The sequence below is a fragment of the Ipomoea nil genome, unplaced genomic scaffold (assembly GCF_001879475.1).
Source record: "Ipomoea nil cultivar Tokyo-kokei standard unplaced genomic scaffold, Asagao_1.1 scaffold1043, whole genome shotgun sequence".
Classification (NCBI taxonomy): Eukaryota; Viridiplantae; Streptophyta; class Magnoliopsida; order Solanales; family Convolvulaceae; genus Ipomoea; species Ipomoea nil.
The window spans coordinates 7,376,508-7,398,265 of record NW_017617471.1 but is presented as its reverse complement, the minus strand read 5'-3'; the positions used below and the strand labels follow the sequence as shown (position 1 = coordinate 7,398,265).

At 34.2% G+C, this 21,758-nt stretch overlaps 3 protein-coding genes across 4 annotated transcripts; 1 reads left to right on the top strand and 2 right to left on the bottom strand.

The window, feature by feature from the left end:
- The first annotated feature begins 457 nt into the window (after window positions 1-457).
- LOC109181214 lies at window positions 458-3,289 on the top strand. Its single transcript, XM_019330965.1, has 2 exons — window positions 458-707; window positions 2,970-3,289. The coding sequence occupies exons 1-2, from the start codon at window positions 458-460 to the stop codon at window positions 3,287-3,289; spliced, it is 570 nt and encodes a 189-aa protein (XP_019186510.1).
- A 3,459-nt stretch (window positions 3,290-6,748) lies between these two features.
- On the bottom strand, window positions 6,749-10,073 carry LOC109182342 (LRR receptor-like serine/threonine-protein kinase HSL2). 2 transcript variants are annotated; one of them, XM_019332501.1, is made up of 3 exons: window positions 8,548-10,073; window positions 7,190-7,902; window positions 6,749-7,107 (listed from the first exon to the last, which is right to left on the bottom strand). In XM_019332501.1, the coding sequence occupies exons 1-3, from the start codon at window positions 9,774-9,776 to the stop codon at window positions 6,770-6,772; spliced, it is 2,280 nt and encodes a 759-aa protein (XP_019188046.1). In that variant the 5' UTR covers window positions 9,777-10,073; the 3' UTR covers window positions 6,749-6,769. The 2 variants fall into 2 exon arrangements, with proteins under 2 accessions (XP_019188046.1, XP_019188044.1); XM_019332499.1 differs by having other exon boundaries at window positions 7,190-10,073.
- A 10,751-nt stretch (window positions 10,074-20,824) lies between these two features.
- On the bottom strand, window positions 20,825-21,425 carry LOC109182346 (auxin-responsive protein SAUR68-like). Its single transcript, XM_019332505.1, has one exon. The coding sequence runs from the start codon at window positions 21,336-21,338 to the stop codon at window positions 20,910-20,912; it is 429 nt and encodes a 142-aa protein (XP_019188050.1). The 5' UTR covers window positions 21,339-21,425; the 3' UTR covers window positions 20,825-20,909.
- Between the last annotated feature and the right edge of the window lie 333 nt (window positions 21,426-21,758).

Below are 21,758 nucleotides of genomic sequence, written 5' to 3'. Positions count from 1 at the left end.
TATTTTAGGGACCAACTCATTTACTCACACGAATCTGCTCACTCACTCGAATCTACTCAGTTCATCACACGAATCTACTTACTCACTCGAATCTGCTCAACTCATCAGGTAGGGATTTATGATGTTGGTTGTCTAGTGATTGAAGTGATTTATGCATGTTGATGTTGGTTGTCAAGTGATTGAAGTGATTTATGCATACTGATGTTGGTTGTCTAGTGATTGAAGTGATTTATGCATATTGATGTTGGTTGTCTAGTTATTGAAGTAATTTATGCATACTGATGTTGGTTGTCTAGTGATTGAAGTGATTTATGCATATTGATGTTGGTTGTCAAGTGATTGAAGTGATTTATGCACACTGATGTTGGTTGTCTAGTGATTGAAGTGATTTATGCATATTGATGTTGGTTGTCTAGTGATTGAGCAATGGTTTGGACATTGGGTGTTAATTTACAGGATGGCTAAAGATAACGAGAAGAAGGAACTTGTGTTCAAATGTAAGGACTGTGGAAAAGAGTACGATAGAATGGGGAAACTCAAATATCACAAGAACAGGTGTGCTGCCTTCCAGAAGGCAAACCGGCTGAGATTCGAAGTCGGCTCTGATACCAAATTGTACGATAGAATGGGAAAACTCGAAGATCACAAGAACACGTGTGCTGCCTTCCAGAAGGCAAACCAGCTGAGATTCGAAGCCATGACCTTTGGTCTGGCTCTGATACCAAATTGCCCATGACCATGACCTTTTGTCTGGCTCTGATACTAAATTGAAGCATGTGCTCAGTTGATTCCAAGCAACACGTAGACCATAGTGATTCAAACCCATGACCTTTGGTCTGGCTCTGATACCAAATTGAAGCATGTGCTTCATCTCAACTAAAAGCCTAAGCTGATAGTTAGATTGCACATTAATGGTTATATGCTCAACGCGCCCCCTCACGTTTGCGGTGGGTCCCAAGCAACACGTGGACCGTATTCGCTTATGAGTGGCGCTGAGATTCGAAGCCATGACCTTTGGTCTGGCTCTGATACCAAATTGAACAAAAAGAGTTCACTCACGTGTGCGGTGGGTTCCAAGTGGCGTTGAGATTCGAAGCCATGACCTTTGGTCTGGCTCTGATACCAAATTGAAGCATGTGCTCCATCTCAACTAAAAGCGCTTATGGGGTGACGTAGAGATTCGAACCCATGACCTTTGGTCTGGCTCATCCGTTAGGAAACGCAGCAACTGCTCCCAGCTCATCTAACTCCCTTCCTCCGCATACTTCTTGAACGCCTCCTTCATGTCCACTGCTGGCTACGCGTCTGTCACCTTAAACTTACACGTGAAACACATTGTCGGGTTTGGCCAAACAAAAGAGTTAAGAAGAATATATATATATATATATATATATATATATATATATATATATATATATATATATATATATATATATATATAGTTTGACCGGTAAATTACAATGAGGATCAAATCGGTATAAAACTAATTTTCAATTTGCCTATTTAGTTTGACCGGTAAATTACAATGAGGATCAAATCGGATAAAATGATATCGGAGATCAAATTGAAGAATTTTGATAGTCTATGATCAAATTGGTGAAATGTTCGTAGTCGAGGGACCAAATTGGTAATTAACGCGAGAACACATTATAAATTACACGTCTCAATATTATTTATTAATATAAAAGAATGTTATATATATATATATATATATATATATATATATATATATATATATATATATATATATATATATATATATGTATATATATATATATATATATATATATATATATATATATATATATATATATATATATATATATATATATATATATATATGTATATATATATGTATATATATATATATATATATATATATATATATATATATATATATATATATATATATATAAAAGATGTTATCAATGATGTTTGCTATCTATAATATTGTTTATCTTGTAAAAAAATGAAAGAAATGTTTTAGTATGACACTAAAATTGGTGTATGACTATCTTTAAAATGGGTGTGACGGATTGGTGGGATGTCATGATTGTAGTGTCCTATGACATGATACCCTCTCTGGTCATAAACTTTTACTAGCAATTAATAGTGAAAGTTAAATTGAAACAGCAAATTAAAAATTAAAGCTTCTTAATTGTATGCAAATTGCTGTGGAAATACTAAAATCGATCAATGCATTTACATACATGTATTAACTATGATGGGTTTTTTGTCCCTTTAATTTGTTTCCTATGTTTTCCAAATCATTAACCTTTGAAACTTATATTGTCATTTTGAATTTTAATCTTTCCTCTCCTTAGCTCCCTTTTTTTACTAACTTAAAATTTATTAATTAGTTAATGGAATTCTCCTAATTAGTTAACGGAATCTAACTACAATTTCCATGATTTCCCTTAGCTTTGTCAAGGAAAATGTGCATAATTATGTTCGTAACAAAAGGGGACCCCAACTATATTTACAAACATGGGCCCTGGGTAAGGGCCCAGCCTGCCCTTGCCCAGGGCCAATAGTGCATATTCAGCCCAGTCCTATTTTAGGGACCAACTCATTTACTCACACGAATCTGCTTACTCACTCGGATCTACTCAGTTTATCACACGAATCTACTTACTCACTCGAATCTGCTCAACTCATCAGGTAGAGATTTATGATGTTGGTTGTCTAGTGATTGAAGTGATTTATGCATGTTGATGTTGGTTGTCAAGTGATTGAAGTGATTTATGCATACTGATGTTGGTTGTCTAGTGATTGAAGTGATTTATGCATATTGATGTTGGTTGTCTAGTTATTGAAGTGATTTATGCATACTGATGTTGGTTGTCTAGTGATTGAAGTGATTTATGCATATTGATGTTGGTTGTCAAGTGATTGAAGTGATTTATGCATACTAATGTTGGTTGTCTAGTTATTGAAGTGATTTATGCATATTGATGTTGTTTGTCTAGTGATTGAGCAATGGTATGGACATTGGGTGATAATTTACAGGATGGCTAAAGATAACGAGAAGAAGGAACTTGTGTTCAAATGTAAGGACTGTGGAAAAGAGTACGATAGAATGGGGAAACTCAAAGATCACAAGAACAGGTGTGCTGCCTTCCAGAAGGCAAACCGGCTGAGATTCGAAGCTTGCGCTGATACCAAATTGTACAATAGAATGGGGATACTCGAAGATCACAAGAACATGTGTGCTGCCTTCCAAAAGGCAAACCAGCTGAGATTCGAAGCCATGACCTTTGGTCTGGCTCTGATACCAAATTGCCCATGACCATGACCTTTGGTCTGGCTCTGATACTAAATTGAAGCATGTGCTCAGTAGATTCCAAGCAACACGTGGACCATAGTGATTCGAACCCATGACCTTTCGTCTGGCTCTGATACCAAATAGAAGCATGTGCTTCATCTCAACTAAAAGCCTAAGCTGATAGTTAGATTGCACATTAATGGTTATATGCTCAACACGCCCCCTCACGTGTGCGGTGGGTCCCAAGCAACACGTGGACCGTATTCGCTTATGAGTGGCACTGAGATTCGAAGCTATGACCTTTGGTTTGGCTCTGATACCAAATTGAACAAAAAGCGTTCACTCACGTGTGCGGTGGGTTCCAAGTGGCGTTGAGATTCGAAGCCATGACCTTTGGTCTGGCTCTGATACCAAATTGAAGCATGTGCTCCATCTCAACTAAAAGCGCTTATGGGGTGACGTAAAGATTCGAACCCATGACCTTTGGTCTGGCTTTGATACCAAATTGAAGCATGTACCCATCTCACTAAAAGCCTAAGCTAATAATTAGATTGCACATTAATGGTTATATGGTCAACAAGCATATCAATAGACAATAGTAGCATATCAAGAGTAGCATATCAATAGACAAGAGTAGTATCATATCAAAAGTAGCATATCAAGATACCAGAGTAGCATATCAAACGACAATAGTAGAATATCAATAGTAGCATCTCTTGATATGCATGTAAAAGAAACTTGGAGAAAATATTGTTGGAGGTGCATTAACCAATTTTACCAGAATGGGCTGAAGGTGCAACAGCCTTAATTGGCCACCTACTCTCTATCTGGTGTTTCTTTTAGAGATTGAGATTTTGAAGAGAGAACTTAATGATTTGGATGAATTGCTAATGGCTTGGTGATGAAAATGCATAAAGAAGAGATATATTTATATTGAGGAGTTGAGGCTAGACAGAGACTTTAAGTTTGCTCAAAATCTGGTAAGGCATAAACATGTGTCACTGACTCATATAGGACCTTAGTGAAGGGAACGGTTCCGAGTTCTACTTATAAATCTGTGAACATCTAAGTGATATTTCAAGGGACTTGTCTGTGGTTTGCCAGACAGAGAACACAAGAACTATGGCTATTAGGCATTTAGACTTACACATTTGTATGAATCTCCTAAATGAGAATATCTGTGCCTCTAAGAATTTGAAATAACCTACTCTAATAAAAGAATCTGTTCTTTCTGTTATCACAAACTTGCTCTAGTGTTAACATACTTACGGAGTTATGGATGAAAAACTAATTTTTTTTTTTTTTGTACAGTGCAGTAAACCGGCCATTGACAATAGTAATTCTAGCTTGTTCATTCCTCTCAAAAAAATTCATGTCGAATATAAAAATATTAATAAAAAAATTTAATTCAAATTATATTTCACAATTCCTTAAAGTGATACATTTAATTATAATATATGTGTACTCATATTTTCTACCCCAACTTTTACTCCCACCTACAAAACTTTATCAGAGCAAAAAATAGCTTATCAGAGCTCGTCACATACAGAGTAAAATTATCAGAGCAAAGAATAGCTTACCTTCTTGCAATATGACAAAATCTTGTACTTTTACATATCAACCAAAAAAAATACATTTGTCATTCCCTTTCAAAAAAAAAAAAAAATAGCATATCAGAGCTCGTCACATATAGAGTAAAATTATCAGAGCAAAGAATAGCTTACCTTCTTGCAATATGACAAAATCTTGTACTTTTACAATATTAGTAGAGTGTTGAATTTGATCCATAATATCATATTAATCAAATATTAATTTCACTGATTTAACCCGTTACTTCACTAAAAATTTTTAAATCAAATTTATTTTTTGTGAGATTTAAAATCAAATTTATATTACAAATAAATGAATTGAAAAGTTAAATATATAGTATGGCCGCAATTGAAAGTATCATTGCCCAATGCCCATCCACAGCATATTCATTTGTAACTTTTTCTTTTTAAGAAAACTAGTAATCGTCCAGTGCGATGCACAGACTATTATTAATTTAATAAATTTATCAATTAAATTTTTGACATACTCTAAATTAGCAAAGAAATTAATGGCTGTGGAAACAGAAAAACTTACTTGAGTTCTTCCGCTCCCAGAAATATTCATATTCCCTAGATCGCAAGGTATAAAGTTCTATAGGAGATCTAAGCTCCCAAAAATATTTTTCTCCCTATACTAGTCACGATCATCCTCCTAATTCCAAGCACGACCAAAATATAATTGTAGTATTATATTGGTTGTGGATGATGACTTATTTATAATGTTGAAGTAGGTGTAAATGTTCATGTAAATATTGAAACATGTGGTTATTGAAATTTGTAAAAATGTTTTATTTATTGTCGTAAATGTGAACACAATTAATGCATTCATACTTGATACTTTGCTAATGTCATTTGCAATTGGTGTGTAAATAGTAAATGCTATATGAGCATCCTCAATAGACAAGTTTTTTAGCACAAGTTTTTAGGTGCCAAATAAGATATATAGAGGAGAGAGAAAAATGTGTGAAAAAAAAAAAAAAAAAAAAAAAACAAAGCTGAAATTTTTTTTGACCCGCAAATTAAACTTCCTTCTCTCTCTTAGTGAGACCCACAAACTCTGAATAAACTTGGGTCTTTGCAGGTGCACCCTACTCCTTCTCTCTCCTCCCTCTCTCTCTTTTAAGTTTGGCATTTTTTCCTAAAAAACTGTGAACAATCCCTTAACGGGGATGCTCTTAGAAACATAACATAAGTATTGCAATGTTAACTTTCAATTATGGATCAATAATTATTACTCAAATTAATTTTGTGAATTACTCTCCACTCCACTAAACTCTTTTTGATTATTATTCACTTTGATTTTCTTTCATCTTTATTTAATTATTTATGATGATTATGAAGTTCCTAAACCCTTGATATTCCATAACTCTCAAATGCACCAAATGAAGGGAAAAATTCTGCTAACAATCCCGTTAATGGGGATACTCTTAGAAACATAACATAATTATTGCAATGTTAATTTTCAATTATGGATCAACAATTATTACTCAAATTAATTTTGTGAATTATTCTCCACTACACCAAACTCTTTTTGATTATTATTCACTTTGATTTTCTTTCGTCTTTATTTAATTATTTATGATGATTATGAAGTTCCTAAACCCTTGATATTCCATAACTCTCAAATGCACCAAATGGAGGGAAAAAAAATTTCACCTTGATTCTACTTTATTATATATAGAGATATCATAACATTAAGATAAGTTCGAGTACAAAGTTTTGAGAATGAATGGGGAAATGAAAGTATAGAAAAGAATCTATGCTTCCAGCAAGCTAAGCAACTTTAGAATGCTACATTTTAAAAAATCATAAATATTATAGTATTAGATTTAAATTTGTATACAAAGTTTTCTCTAAAAAAAAAAATGTTGATATCAAAAATAAAAGTCGGGTGTCACCGAACCGAACCGTTGAGCTATCTGGATATGTCCTTCAGCAACTTGACAACCCTTCTCATGGAGGGCCTATCAACAGGAAATGCTGAAGTACATAACAAAGCCACGTTCAAGAGTTTCTTGATTTCTTCCAAATCGCGCGGGAATAAATTCATTCTAGGATCAACAATATGATACAACTCATCACCAAAACCATTCGTTTCTTCTTCAATTATAACGTTGGATGCCCATTTTACCATGTTGTTGTCATCACCAAAGCACTCATCGTTTGGTCGTTTCCCAGATATTAACTCCAGTAGTACCACCCCAAAGCTGTATACATCGCTTCTTTCTGAAATCCTTAGTGTGTATGCATATTCTACAAAAAAGTGACATGATTAGTGCATAAGTTGGGAGCCAAATGGGCCAATTTCCCCCTGAGGAAATGAAGTACGTCTTACCAGGTGCAATGTAGCCATAGGAACCAGCAACATGGGACATGACTTGACCACTCTCTTGGACTTCAGTACCCCGGTACATCATCTTGGCAAGCCCAAAATCAGCAACTTTTGGCCTGAAATCTTTGTCCAGCAAGATGTTGTTAGACTTGATGTCACGGTGGAGGATTGGAGGCACGCAATCGTGGTGCAGATATGCAAGTCCTTGAGCTGCCCCGACTGCAATATTGAACCTCGTCGGCCAGTCCAGCACGACGCCTTCCTCTCCATGCAACACATCTCCCAAGCTGCCATTCTCCATGTACTCATAAACCAGAATCTTGAAATCTTTCCCCATACAACCATACAACAATTTCACTATGTTTTTATGGCGAATGCTCCCTAAAGTCTCCATTTCTGCCTTGAACACAACTTCAGATTCGCATTCCCTGTTAGCTTCCCAGAGCTTCTTCACTGCAACCATCTTTCCATTTTTCAGTTTCACCCCGAATACCTGACCCGAACCACCTCTTGCTATGATGTTCTCGTTGATCAGGGAAGCCAACAATTCAGATTCTTTAAACTGGATCTTCTGAAATGCAATCCTCTTCAATGAATGTTTGCTTCTTTTCCTACCAGATATCAGGTTTTTGGCCTTGATCGAGAGACAGATGAGTAACCCGACGAGGATGACAGCACAGGGTGCCAAAATGCCCAGCAAATGTGAGTGAGTGGATCTGTGTTTTGTGCACGAAGGGAGACCATTAAAATTGAGAGAACTGCATAAACCCGGATTCCCCACGAAGCTTGATAGAAAAAAACTGTTATCAAACTCAGAAGGAACTTTCCCTTCAAGCTTGTTGTTTGAAAGGTTGAAGGTGTTGAGCTTTAGCTTGGTTAATGAAGCAGGAATTTCACCGGAAATCTTGTTCCAGGAGAGGTCTAAATAGTTTAATACCGGCAGTGATCCAAGAGAGCTTGGAATTTTACCAGTGAATTGATTGAAAGACAAATTCAAGTCTGTCAAGGCAGTCCATGAACCAACAGACTGGGGAATTTCACCTCCCATGAGATTTTCTTGAAGGTGGAGCTTCTGTAGATTCTGCAGTCTTGTCAGGCACGTTGGAAATGGACCTGAGAATCGATTTCTGCTCATATCCATGACTACCAAATCCGGCAATTCGCATATTTCTACAGGCAATTCGCCGGAGAAATTGTTGTCGGAGATTAGAATCTGCATCATCTCCCGAGCACTGGAAATTGAAGGCAGAATTGTACCTTCAAATTTGTTTTCCCGAAGCTCAAAGAGTTGACACTCAGGAAAACTCCAGAAACCGGTGGGCAACTTTCCTGATAATTCATTATTTTGGATACGCACATACCTCATACAACTGCACTCGCCGTAGGACTCTGGAATGCTGCCGGAGAATCTGTTATTGAAAAGGATCAAATTCCGCAGCATCTTTTTTGAACAGAGATTTGGTGGCAGTGGACCTTCTAAATTGTTACCAGAAACGTCAAAATCCATCAATTCCGAGTTCATACCTAGGTTTTCCGGCAACTTCCCCGATAATTTGTTGTTGAAAAGCTTCAAGTCACTGAGCTTAGGGTTTAGAGATAAGCTTTCTGGAATTTCACCTTCTAGATCGTTGTCGTTTAGGTGCAGCAATTCCAGATGTAATCTGGCGAGACTTTCCGGTATTCTCCCGGTCAACATGTTTTGAGAAGCATCGAAGAATGCCAGAGAAGTGAGATTCGAAAATGCGTCCGGTAATTCACCGGAGAGTTGGTTCCCGTAAAGAAGAATTTCTTCGGCGCGTTTCAATCCCCCCATGGTCTCTGGAATTTTACCAGAGAGTGCGTTGAAGGAGAGATCTAAGATTCTTAAATTAACAAGTCTTCCGATGGAATCCGGAATGGCTCCCATGAGGTTTGCTTCTCGCGCGTACAGAAACTGGAGTTTTTTAAGACGTCCGATTGACGGCGGCAATGGACTAGACGTGAAAGGATTAAAGGCAATAACGAGATGGGTCAACTCGGTGAGATTTGACAAGGACTCAGGCACTGTTCCATTGAAGAGGTTATTCACGAGATAAAGCTTTCTCAGCTTCGGCATCCGGAAAAAACCCGCCGGAATTTCGCCGGAGAAATTGTTCGCTTGAAGGTCGAACGTAGTGAGGTTTGAGAATTCCCTTCGGAGCTCCGGCAACTCGCCTACCAGAAGGTTGGAGGAAATGTCCAAAAACTCCAAGTGAGAGCATAAGGAGAAGGAATCCGCGTTAATCTCCCCGCCGAAGTAGTTATCGGAGAGGTTGAGACTCCGAAGAGTCGAAATCCGGCAAAAGTCTGCAGGAAACCCGCCGGAGACTTCTAAACCACCCAAATTGATCGACACAACAGCTCGGCTCCGGCGATCACAAGTAATGCCAGTCCAGTGACACGGCGCACCAGGAGCCGACTCGTTCCAGTCACCGAGTACACCACCGCTATCACCGAGTTGGCGAGTCTTAACGCGGAGCAGAACCGCCACATCCCGGCTCGAAGAACTCGTCGGAGTAACCAAAGCAGCAGAAAACAACAGTACGATCAACAAACGCATCGTAAAATCCATGGCGAAATGAAAACGATAATGTTAAGCTCTGTGAACAAAAACAACGATAAAGATCAGAGAGGCGTAAAAATGCTAAAAATCAAGTAAGCAATTAATGAAACGTAACAACGAAGCACCGAAATGGCGGAGGGTGGTTGGCGGCGAACGGTTAACCGACTCGCCGCTGGGTGACAAATGTAACGGAAAGACAATGAGTCAATGAACATTGATAACTCGTTCACATTGACAAAGCAGAAGTGATGTATCTGAATAAGGAACATTATCGGGCCGGACCAGAAAATTTGCAGGCGAGCATTCAACAAGATGATAATGATGATGATGATCATGAACCGGATTTAAGCATTTATTATTATGGAAATAAGTCAATCCTTGAAATGGTTCTAATGACAATTTCGGAAATGTGTATTTTGGATGCCTAAAATGGTCGGCGTATTCACTTCCTAATTTGAATCATTTAGTTATAGAAAATGAATATTTGATAAATAGTTGTTAATTGATTGAGTTTAACTAATTTATAACATTAGTCGATGGTAAATAAAGTTTGGTAAATTAGTTATTATCGAAGAGCTGATTACATGTAAAATTATTTGAGTTTTTGAGTTTTAGCTGATTACGGATGGAAAAAGGTGCTAGTAACTTTTTGAGTTTTAGCATTTTAGAGCAATAAATTATTTCAAAAAATTAATTAATCAAATACTTAATATTTAACTAAGTGAAATAGTTAGTTAATAGTAGTCAAATAAGTCAAACTTAACTCATAAGCTAATTATATGTTACTAAACATAGCCAAAATATATTACTTCTTATTCTATTGTCGATTTCTTAGTTATTTAATTTAAAAAAAAAAAAAAAGTTGTAGAAATCAAAAGGGGAACATTAAATATTTAATGTCTAGATTTTTTTTTTTTTTTTTTTTTTTGAATGCTACTAGCTCTATTACATTGTAGTATCTGTTCATATACTTTCTCAACCTACTGAAACACAACGAGCTAATAATGCCTCCATTGAGGCTCGAACTTACAATCTTCCAAATGGAACTTACAATATTTAATGTCTAGATTAGTAACCGTTAAAGTGAATTTTTCAGCATAGCGAGCGGAAAAACCAGCAAACCGGCCCATTGAATTCAAGTGCTTTTGGTGTTGCAAAAATTAATAAATGAAAAATATTACATCGAGTTCTATTTTTTATTTGCAATTTTTATCTATGTTCTCATATTTTTTATATAAACGTTTTTTTAAATTCACATAATACAAATAATCTATCATTGTTTGTCATATAAAAAATAAGAGTGAGAATAAATTTTGAAATTACATGAATTCCAACTCTAAATTTGAAAATAAAATGGCACAAATCTGTTGCCACTGCCGGGAGGAAGAGGATTTTGTTCCCAAGGCGCAATCTACGGTGCTGTTAGCATTTAGCAAAGCCCATTTTATTGTCTACTCGATCAAAAGGGCGCTTTCTTGTTCCCCGCCCTTCTTTTTCTTGACAACCAAGGTATTATATTAGACGACTGAACAAGAATTCAAGACTTTCAATTAGCTTCATCAATGCATATATAGCTATATCAATGGAGAATTCAACAATGTTTTTTTTTTTTTTTTTTTTTTTTAACATCCTAATGTAGTTTATGGTTTTCAACTAACAAACTTTAAACATATATAATCCTCAGCTCTTTTTCTAGTTTTTATTTACATGCACTCCGTCAATATAAACTTTAATTACGGAGTATATAATATGTTAATGTAAGATGAATCATGATCCATGGTATAACTAAAAGGATTGAGGGTTTAATTTCTTCCCGGAGGATTGTAATTAATTATTGATTTTGGATAGGTTAATACAACTTGTTGGTGATATAATTAATTAATTTTAAATATTAATATAATAAGATATGAGTTGGCGTGCCACATCATTGATTAGGCTAACATGGCAGGGATGATTCCAATCCAAGTCAGCAAAATTAATAGTCATTTTAACACCATTAATTTAGAGCATGTTTATCCGTGTAAGTTTTTTTCACAAAATGTAAGGTGTCATGTAGAATAGAGGGTGGAGAAAAAGAAAAAACAAAAAGCAAAATATATATATATATATATATATATATATATATATATATATATATAAAACTCAGCGTGCACTTGTAGTGAAAATTCTCTCTTTTATTTCTAGCAGTGAGACTCTCAAAAAACTTATATTTGCATAAGTAAAATTTGCCCCCCTCTCCTTTCACATTTTTCTTCCACTTAAGCCTAAAAATTAGAAAAAATCAATAAAAAATGCATTGATGATGTCAATCTAAATTGAGCAAAATTAAATAACAAGAACTAAATTGAGCAAAATTAAATAACAAGAACTAAATTGAACAACAATTTTTGCAGATTACAAGCAAGGAGGCTATAAACTGTACAATCCTGTGGTAAAAAAGGTGATTGTCAGTCTTGAATCGTGATGTTATTTTTGTAGAAGATGAAGTATGGAGTTGGAGTGTGGATGATGATCAAGATTCACAAAAAATGAGTTCATATTTTTGACGAAAAACATGTTGCGTGCTATTGAAGTTTCAACAGAAATAATAGTAGAACCACCTCGTGTTGTATTACAACACCTATTGAACAACCAGGGAGATTAGAAGGACAATGGCAAATGCTAATGAGCTTACAAAATTATGAGGTAAAAAATGATGATAAAATCAATTATAATGGTGAATTGGCTCACTATGCTTTGTTAACATAAATTGAATCTGAGAAATTTGAAGATGTTATTCAAAATCGTCCGAAATGGAAGAAAGCTATATATGGAGGACGAAATAACTTAAATATAATACATAAAAATGGAACATGAGAGCTAGCAAACTTTCCATAAAGTCACAAGGCCATTGATGTGAAATGGAAGATCAAAATGAAAGCAAATGGTCTAAGACCCTCCTAAATTAGAATTAAGGGGATGTTGGACCATTATATAATTCTGATTTATTTATCATTAAATAATCTTATTGTTGAATTAATCTTGTGGTACTTAATTAGTCAAGATCTATTTTATAGAGATCCTAATTATAGGTTGTTTGATCCTATTTTCTAGTCTTCATACACCTATATAAAGGGTATAGGACAATCTCTATAATAAAATAAGACAGGATAAGACAAGACATTATTATCTGCAAATCTGCAATATTATCCTTTTATTATTTTTTTCTGTGTCGGTTGTCAGGGTTACGTTGTTATAACATCAATTTCAACACATCTTTGTTGTGCAACTTTATTTATATTTCAATTATTCTACAATTCAATATGCCTTAAAAACTAGTACAAATAATAATTTTTAGTTGTTAATTTACATTTAATGTGAATATAGCATATTGGATCGAATAAATCGATTAATAAAAGTTTTGATTGGTAACTTGGATTCTAAACTTCCTAAGCAAGTTTGCAGTTAGGATATATAGCCCGGCGCTATGTATGTCCCTGATTTTGCAACACAACATATACGTTCCATATCACCAAGCAAGGTAAATTATATTATACTATGAACTAGGTCCACTCCCCTTATGAATTCTTATTTAAAACGATATTTAAATAATTTATTTACACTTAACATATTATATACCTATAAATAAACATAAGGTACATAATATGTTAATTGTCGTAATAAATACATAATTTATTAACTAAAAGTACATAATATGTTAGTTGCATAATAGTTACATAATTTAGTTTATATCCTAACAACTGGTATACAATATTAGCTGAATTATGAGAGAAATAAGTAGTCTCCCCTTACCAATGATTTATATATATATATATATATATATATATATATATATATATATATATATATATATATTACTGATCTTAAATTTAATTACTTGATCCAATGCCTTTTCACTATCTGTAAGTTGATGTCCAGATCAGATCAGATCAGATGAGATGGGTTACTAAAGAGGGCAAATTATGTTGTGCATCCGTATGCACCATGCATGGTGCATACGGATGTAAAAACGACGTCGTTTTATTAAAAATGTGCGTCTCCACTAAAAAAAAAAAATTTCAGGTTCGATTCCTAGCAACAACATATGAACTAAAATTCCAGAATCGATGAACTAAAATTCCAGAATCGATGAACTATAATTCCAGAATCTATGAACTAAAATTCCAGAATCTAATTTATGAACTAAAAATTTCAGAATTAATGAACTAAAATTTCAGAATTAATGAACTAAAATTTCAGAATCTATGAACTAAAATTTCAGAATCGATGAATTACAATTCGAGAATCGATGAACTATAATTCCAGAATCAATGAACTAAAATTTCATAATCTATGAACTAAAATTCCAGAATGAATGAACAACATAATGCTGTTGCTGGGAATCGAACCTGATTTTTTTTAAGGGGAGACGCGCGTTTTTAATAAAACGACGTCGTTTTTGCATCCGTATGCACCATGCATGGTGCATACGGATGCACAGCATAACTATCCAAAGATTATAAATATGAAAAAACTAATGTATCTTCATCATATATCCATGAAGATATGTATGCAAGTTGCAATAGTTATGCTGTGCAACCGAATGCACCATGCGCATGGTGCATACGATGCAAAACGACGTCGTTTTGACTAAAAACACGCGTCCCATTTTAAAAAAAAATTCAGGTTCGATTCTCGGCAATAACATTATTGTGGATATATAGTTATGAATTTATGGATATATAGTTATGAATTTATGGATATTTAGTTCATTCATTGTGGATATTTAGTTCATTCATTGTAGATATTTACTTCATTCATTCAATGTGGATATATAGTTTGAATTTATGGATATATAGTTATGAATTTATGGATATTTAGTTCATTCATTGTGGATATTTAGTTCAATCATTGTGGATATTTAGTTCATTCATTATGGATATTTAATTCATTCATTGTGGATTTTTACTTCATTCATTCACTGTGGATATATAGTTATGAATTTGTGGATATATAGTTATTAATTTATGGATATATAAAAATGCTATTGCCGGGAATTGAACCTGATTTCTTTTTTAAGTGGGACGCGCGTTTTTTAACCAAAACGACTTCATTCTTTCACTGTGGATATATAGTTATGAATTTATAGATATATAATTATAAATTTATGGACATATAAAAACGCTATTATCGAGAATCGAACCTGATTTTTATTTTAAGCGGAACACGCGTTTTTTAACCAAAACAACGTCGTTTTGCATCGTATGCACCATGCGCATGGTGCATTCGATTCCACAGCATAATTTGCGTGCAAGTTGTGTTTGAGAAACAGTAAGAAGAGTACATATGATTTGACAGTAGCTTGTATAGGTAGGTTCAATTCGTTATTTCAAATATATTGTTAGAGCTTAGAGATAAGATTAACAACTTGTCAACTGCCAAGAAAGCGTTAGTTGTTACACTATAAGCTAGCAAGCTGTATACAGTAGTAGTATTGGATGATCCAAATATAATTATTATTACAAGACACCAAATGGGGTCTATTCATGAACATTACAGTACTAGCTAGCAGCTAGGAATCACATGCAATGGCTTTGCGATCTGGTGATCTAAGATAAATTTATTTTTTCTAAGCTAAGCTAATGTGGTGTAATCCTCTAGCCTTCCTTCCTTCTAGGTAACTTGTTACAGACATTTTTTTTTTAAATAATAATAATAATAATAAAACTTAAGTAGTTCCAGCTTTGCCAGACTAGAGCACACTATAGAGGACGTACTCTGCCTCTAGAGCGATGCACTGCAGAGGTAAGTAGCGAGTTACGTGGGTAATCAGCCTACTGGGTCCTAGTTTTCAGGTGCGCACAAGAGATCCAATCTAAATCTTATCCCAAAAAACTGAATCCCCAGCCCTAATGGCCCCCCACACTCCGGCCCGACAGAGCATGTGAGATGATGTAAATCATGGTGACTCAATAGGTTAGTAGGCAGAGTCAAATGCCGGTGCGCACAAGGAATCTGCCCACTTTGGATCCAATCTAAATCTTCCAATATGCATTGTAAACATACAGGCTGTTAAACAATTAAGAAGCTAGCTAAGCTAGGACAATCTTATCTGTGTTCTTCATCCAAACAGCAAAATGGTAGAATATAATCTTATCAACTTTCAACTTCATATATACTACAAGTAGATGGAGTAGCCAATTCAAGTCCACACAGCTAGCACAACGGTCCACCCACCGCACATGCTTATGCCTTATTTCCAACAACCAAAGCTAAGATTAGAGAATATATGAAATTCAATCTAATATATAAATAGCATATCCATACATTTCCATTTTCGTCATCCAGCACGTACATATATATATACTTCAGCAATATAATTCTCCCCTAAAACATCTATATATCTTTCTGACTTTTATTATTATTGTTTCTGAATGAAAATGGAAAAGTCAGTGATAAACTCGAAGAAGCTCATAAAGTTGGCAATAAAATGGCACAAATCTGTTGCCACTGCTGCAGGGAGGAAGAGGATTTCGTTCCCAAGGCGCAATTATGGTGCTGTTAGCAGCAAAGGCGGCCACCATTTCACTGTCGTCTACTCAAAACCGGATTCTTAGCTTCTTCCACTACTTTTTCTTGACAACCAAGTCATTAGACGACTGAACAAGCTAAGAGTTCGATCCAGACTTTCAAGTGATGGACCTATCAAGCTCTGATCTTTTGTTGACTCTATATATATATATCTCTGGAACAATGTTTTTGTTTATTTATTTTTTTCCTTTGTAGAACATCCTAATGTAGTTTATGGTTTTCAACTATGGAACTTTAAACATATGGACATATGGTCCTCTTTTTCCACTTTTTTATTTACAACAATAATGCTACAAGAGAATATGGTATGCCGTGGAACAGTGTCCACCTTGCATAGGGATGGTAACGGGGCGGGTCCGACCCCGCTACCCTGACCCCGTTCCCATTCTCGGCGGGGAATTGAAAAAATTCTCCGTTCCCGTTCCCACGGAGAATTTAGCGCGGACGGAGAATCCCCATCCCCGGTACGGTCAACCATATAATCAAAGTGTTAAATTAGTATAATTTTTAAAAATAAAGAAAAGAAAAACTGAAATAAGTCCTAATACCCAACAATTATATGATTAAATAATTTAAATGCTTTCACAGTTAAAATGACAATGTGCCCCGTCCCCGACGGGGATCTCTGATCCCCGCCCTGAAAGAGACGGGGATGGAGAAAATTTTCGGAGAACGAGAACGGGGACAAGGACGGAGATACCCCTCCCCAGCCCGCTCCGTCCCCAAATAATAAATAAATAAATAAATAAATATATATATATATATATATATATATATATATATATATATATATATATATATATATATATATATATATTTATATATTTATATATTTATATTTTTATTTATTTATTTATTTGTAGAGTTAGTATTTTAGTTTTTGAAACTAAGACTTAGATTTTAAATTTTTTATTATTAAAAATTAAAATTATTTAACATTTAATTTTGACTAGAAGTTAATGGGGAATGGAGAATCCCTGTCCTCGTCTAATTCCCTGTAGGGATATGGATGGGGAATATTTTCAATTTTCCGCCAGGGACGGGGTCGCGGGAACGGGGACGTGGAATATACTCCCCGCCCCGCCCTGCCCCGTTGCCATCCCTATTCACAGTATACAATCTATACACCAACAAATAAACATTCAAATGATTCAATAATATATTCGCAATCCACTTACAATATAATTTAAATGATTTCACAGTATAATTTAATTTCAATGGTTTCACAAGATAATTTAATTTCAATGATTCCACAGTATAAATGTATAATTTCAATGGTTTCACAATCTAATGTCTAATTTAAATGGTGTTTCAACTTCACAGTATACAGTCTATATGACAATTCATGACAAAGTATATGACTAAATTTACAATTAAAACTAGTCCATACGACAATACTCCTAAATTCCTAAAATAATATACTCCCTTCGTCCCTAATTGATTGTCTTACTTGCTTTTTGCACGGTTTTTAATACAAAATAACAAATGTTACTAACTTTTCAATTTTGTCCCTTAAAAGTAGGTGTTGTTTGTACAAAGTACAATTGCACTTACCTCTAAAAATTTAAAAAGTCAAAAGGGTAAATTGAAAAATGTAGGATGATAGTTATGTTCAATTTTAGAAATATGAAACTATTTTGGGAATTAATTTCTATTATTGTTCCAAGGATTTGGTTAAGATTAGGAAGTTAATTTCTCTCTTCTTCTTTCAAATATTACCTACTAAATCATTAAGAAGTTAATTTCTCTCAACAAAACAGTTGATGTGACACAGTATAACTAGCCACAAAATTAGCAATTAAAAGTACATAATATATTAACTGTATTGTACATAATACATTCATTATAATATGTATATAACTTATTAATTGCAGGTAATCGCAATAGATACATGTATAATTTATTAACTTATACATAATATATATATTTTTTTAAAAAAACTTATACATAATATGTTAACAGGTATATAATCTGAATATCGTTTGGGACTAGGGCGAGTCCACCTCCATAGTATAACAATTGAAGTAACATCAATTGTTACTAGAGTTGTCGAAACGGGTTAGCGGCACGGGACCTGCCCGAGCCCGCCAAAATACGGGCCTAAAACATGTCATCCCACGGGCTTTGGCGGGGCCCGCCAATTTTAAAATGTTTAAAATTTAAATAAAAATTAATTTAATAAGTGTATACCAAAATAATTTGAATAGTTTAAACATATATTAATACATTTGTAATTTGTCGAACACAATAATAACTAATATAGTAATAAGTCCTAATAAATAATCAAATACGTAATATGTGGATCTATAAGGCAATAAAAAATAATTTATACAATGTACTACTTAATAATACATTTTTTCAATATTAATAAATAAATTAACATATATTTATATATAAAATTATATAAAATGATGTATATATATACAATAATACTAATAATGTATACATACTAAGAGGGCTTGGCGGGCTCTTGCCAGCCCGGCATTTTTGCGGAAGGACTAAAAAGTCCGTTAAAATAAAGGACATAAAATTCAAAAAAAGGCGGGGTGCTTAGAATGGACTAGCAGTCCAGCGGGTTAAACCCGTTTTGACGACTCTAATTGTTACAAATTAAATGAAGTCATTAAATGATAGATATTCTACGACTAAGGCTATTCTATCCTTGAAAGGGAGGCCTTTACAAGATGATTTGGCATGCCAAATGATTTTTTTTTTTTTTAATTTATTTATAGTTGCTTAAGTGTAATGTAAGCTTACAAATTACAGAAAAGGCTGCTCCATGCATGCATGGCAGCATGCGGCACCATATATAGTTGATTGACATTTCACTAGAAGAGTTGTATATCTTCTAATACTATTTTTAATATATTTATTTATTTTAAATGTTATTGACTCTATTACAATGAAGTATATGCTCTTTAACTTTTTAAACCTACTAAAGTTGTACACAAAGTCAATGTCGCCTCCACTAAGGCTCTAACCCACAACCTCTCATGTGGAAGTGCAACCTTAGTGTCATTAGACAACAAGGTCTTGACTTAATATATTTATTTAATATAATATTTTTCTGATTATAATAATGTAAATACATAAATTTTGTTTAATTTTGTATTTACACTCGGTAATAAAAAGGTATATGGAGTTTGTAAAGCAATCAAGGTAATTTTACATCAATTTATATCTTAGTAGATTTTATTTGAATACCTTTATTAGTTGTTGATCAGTAAGGAAAATAATAAAATAAAAATAAAAATTGAAGGCATTATTGTGATCAAAGTGTTCTCTTATCAATTTCAAGAGAAATTGGATGGAAATCAAGGAATTCTGATCAGTGATTGGAAATAGCTTAAATCTGGTCAAAAACTCGTGTTTCGATCACTCTTGGAACCTGGAAAAATCTTCCTTACTATTTCAAATTTTGGTCAGGGCAAGAAAGTTTGCATTGCGTATTTTCCGACCATTGGTCGTCGAAAAATAATTAAGTAATTTTTTTTTTTTTTTGGCATTACACTGTTCTCCATTCTTGTTCATAATTCATAATACATTTCACTTGGCAAGTTTCATATTCAAATCTTGAGCCACTCATCAAATTTCACTAAGTTGTATAGAAAACATCACTAAACGATGACGAATTTGGTGAGCGAAGTTGCATGCTGGAAGAATGTTGAGTAGCATGAAGAGTGTTGAGTGAACTTGAGCTTCTTTTTTCTTTCTTCTTTTTATATCAAAGGTGGTCGGAAAAGAAAAATCAATTTAAAAAATTCGAACCACCTAAAAACTTTCCGTCTACCTATATTTAGTGGTCAGTATTTTCGACCACCACAATCATTCAATGAAAATTTGATAAAAGTCACTTTTTTGATTGTTTTGTAGGGTGGTCGGAAAATTAAACATTTCCAGTAGTGTTCTAACATGACTAATGAAAATGGGTAAGAGTAATGCTAGAGACGTCTAATATTTTTTCTTTTCAATCCATCACTCATGACGTGACAAAATTTAATTGGTAACTAAATTTTATTTTTAATTAGCCATGTGTGGTCAATTAATTTATGGCACCCAATGAATGGAAGCCACGTCAGGAGGAAAAATATTGGCAGTCATACAATTCTTATGTAAGCATCAGATTATTCACCCAAAAAAAAAATGTAAGCATCAGATTCACAATTGACATTGCAGAAATGAATCAACTAGGAATCCACTATAATCATGTTATAAAAATGGAAAGACATGATGGAATGTGTTAAAGGCCGGATGACCATACAGGATATGGCTCTGTTGAGAGTTTCAGCAAATTTTAAGCAGTACATACTGCATATGCATTTTGATCATCAACTTGAAAGTATTCACCATAGTAAATAATAGAATCACATTTCACTAATTTTTTTATCTAATACTATTTGTTTTTTTAGTCATGGAGACTGAAATTTTGAAAGTTCTGTAATGAATTAATTTCTATAAAAATTACACTATATATAATGTATCAGCTATGATTTTCTGAAATCGCAATGATCTAACCTACAACTAAGTTTCATGTCATCTTTGAAACCAAAAAAAAAAATGTTGACAGACACATCAACAGACAAGAAATTGCTGATCTCTCAACCCTTGATGCATTGAGGTTGAGGAGCACCGATTTGAAGTAACTGATGCAAGCAAAGCAGTCTGGAGTTCTTTGCCTACGCCATGGCTAAGAAGCGAAATAATATACTCCATGAAGACTGCATCACATGGTAATGTAATAGGACCATCACTTGGAAGTCCAAATTCCTCTTCAGACATTACTAAAAGTTGTCTGATAATTTCGTTGTCAAGAAAAACTAGGGGAACAACAAACCGCCGTTGATCAGCCGTGTAGATAGCAAAGTGACCTTTGCTAACTGCAGATGATACACTACGACTTTCTGCATCGTTTTGCCTAGGAAACGAAATTCTCTTCCTTCTAATGGCGACAAATTTCTGCCATCTCTTAGTCAGCTGGATGAGTTTCTTGGAACTGATCATGGTATTTATCTTTGTAGATATGGTAGAGAGAAAAAAGAGCGATTATGGTATACTAGAGAGAGACTTTGAAGTTAGGTGTGAAGTGCTAGAGATTGATGAATGATGATGAACTAAAATGCATAAAGAAGTGATTTATTTATATTCATTTCATTCTGGAAATAAAGGATGCAGAAGCATGTGCAAACAGGTGAAATGGGCCATTTGTGTTGTGATGAGATATGTTGTGTGGTTTGTATGAACTGGACCAATTTCGCTCATTAACACCAAATCACACAAAGGTTGGCTTAAATGCATGCCTACTTGCCATAGTTTTTTCTTTTTTTTTTATTATTATTTTTTTTTTGGTAAAACTTAATTCATCATTAGTTTTTTTATTTTCAATTTTGTTTTCTCTATCTGCCAAACCACAGACAAGTCTCC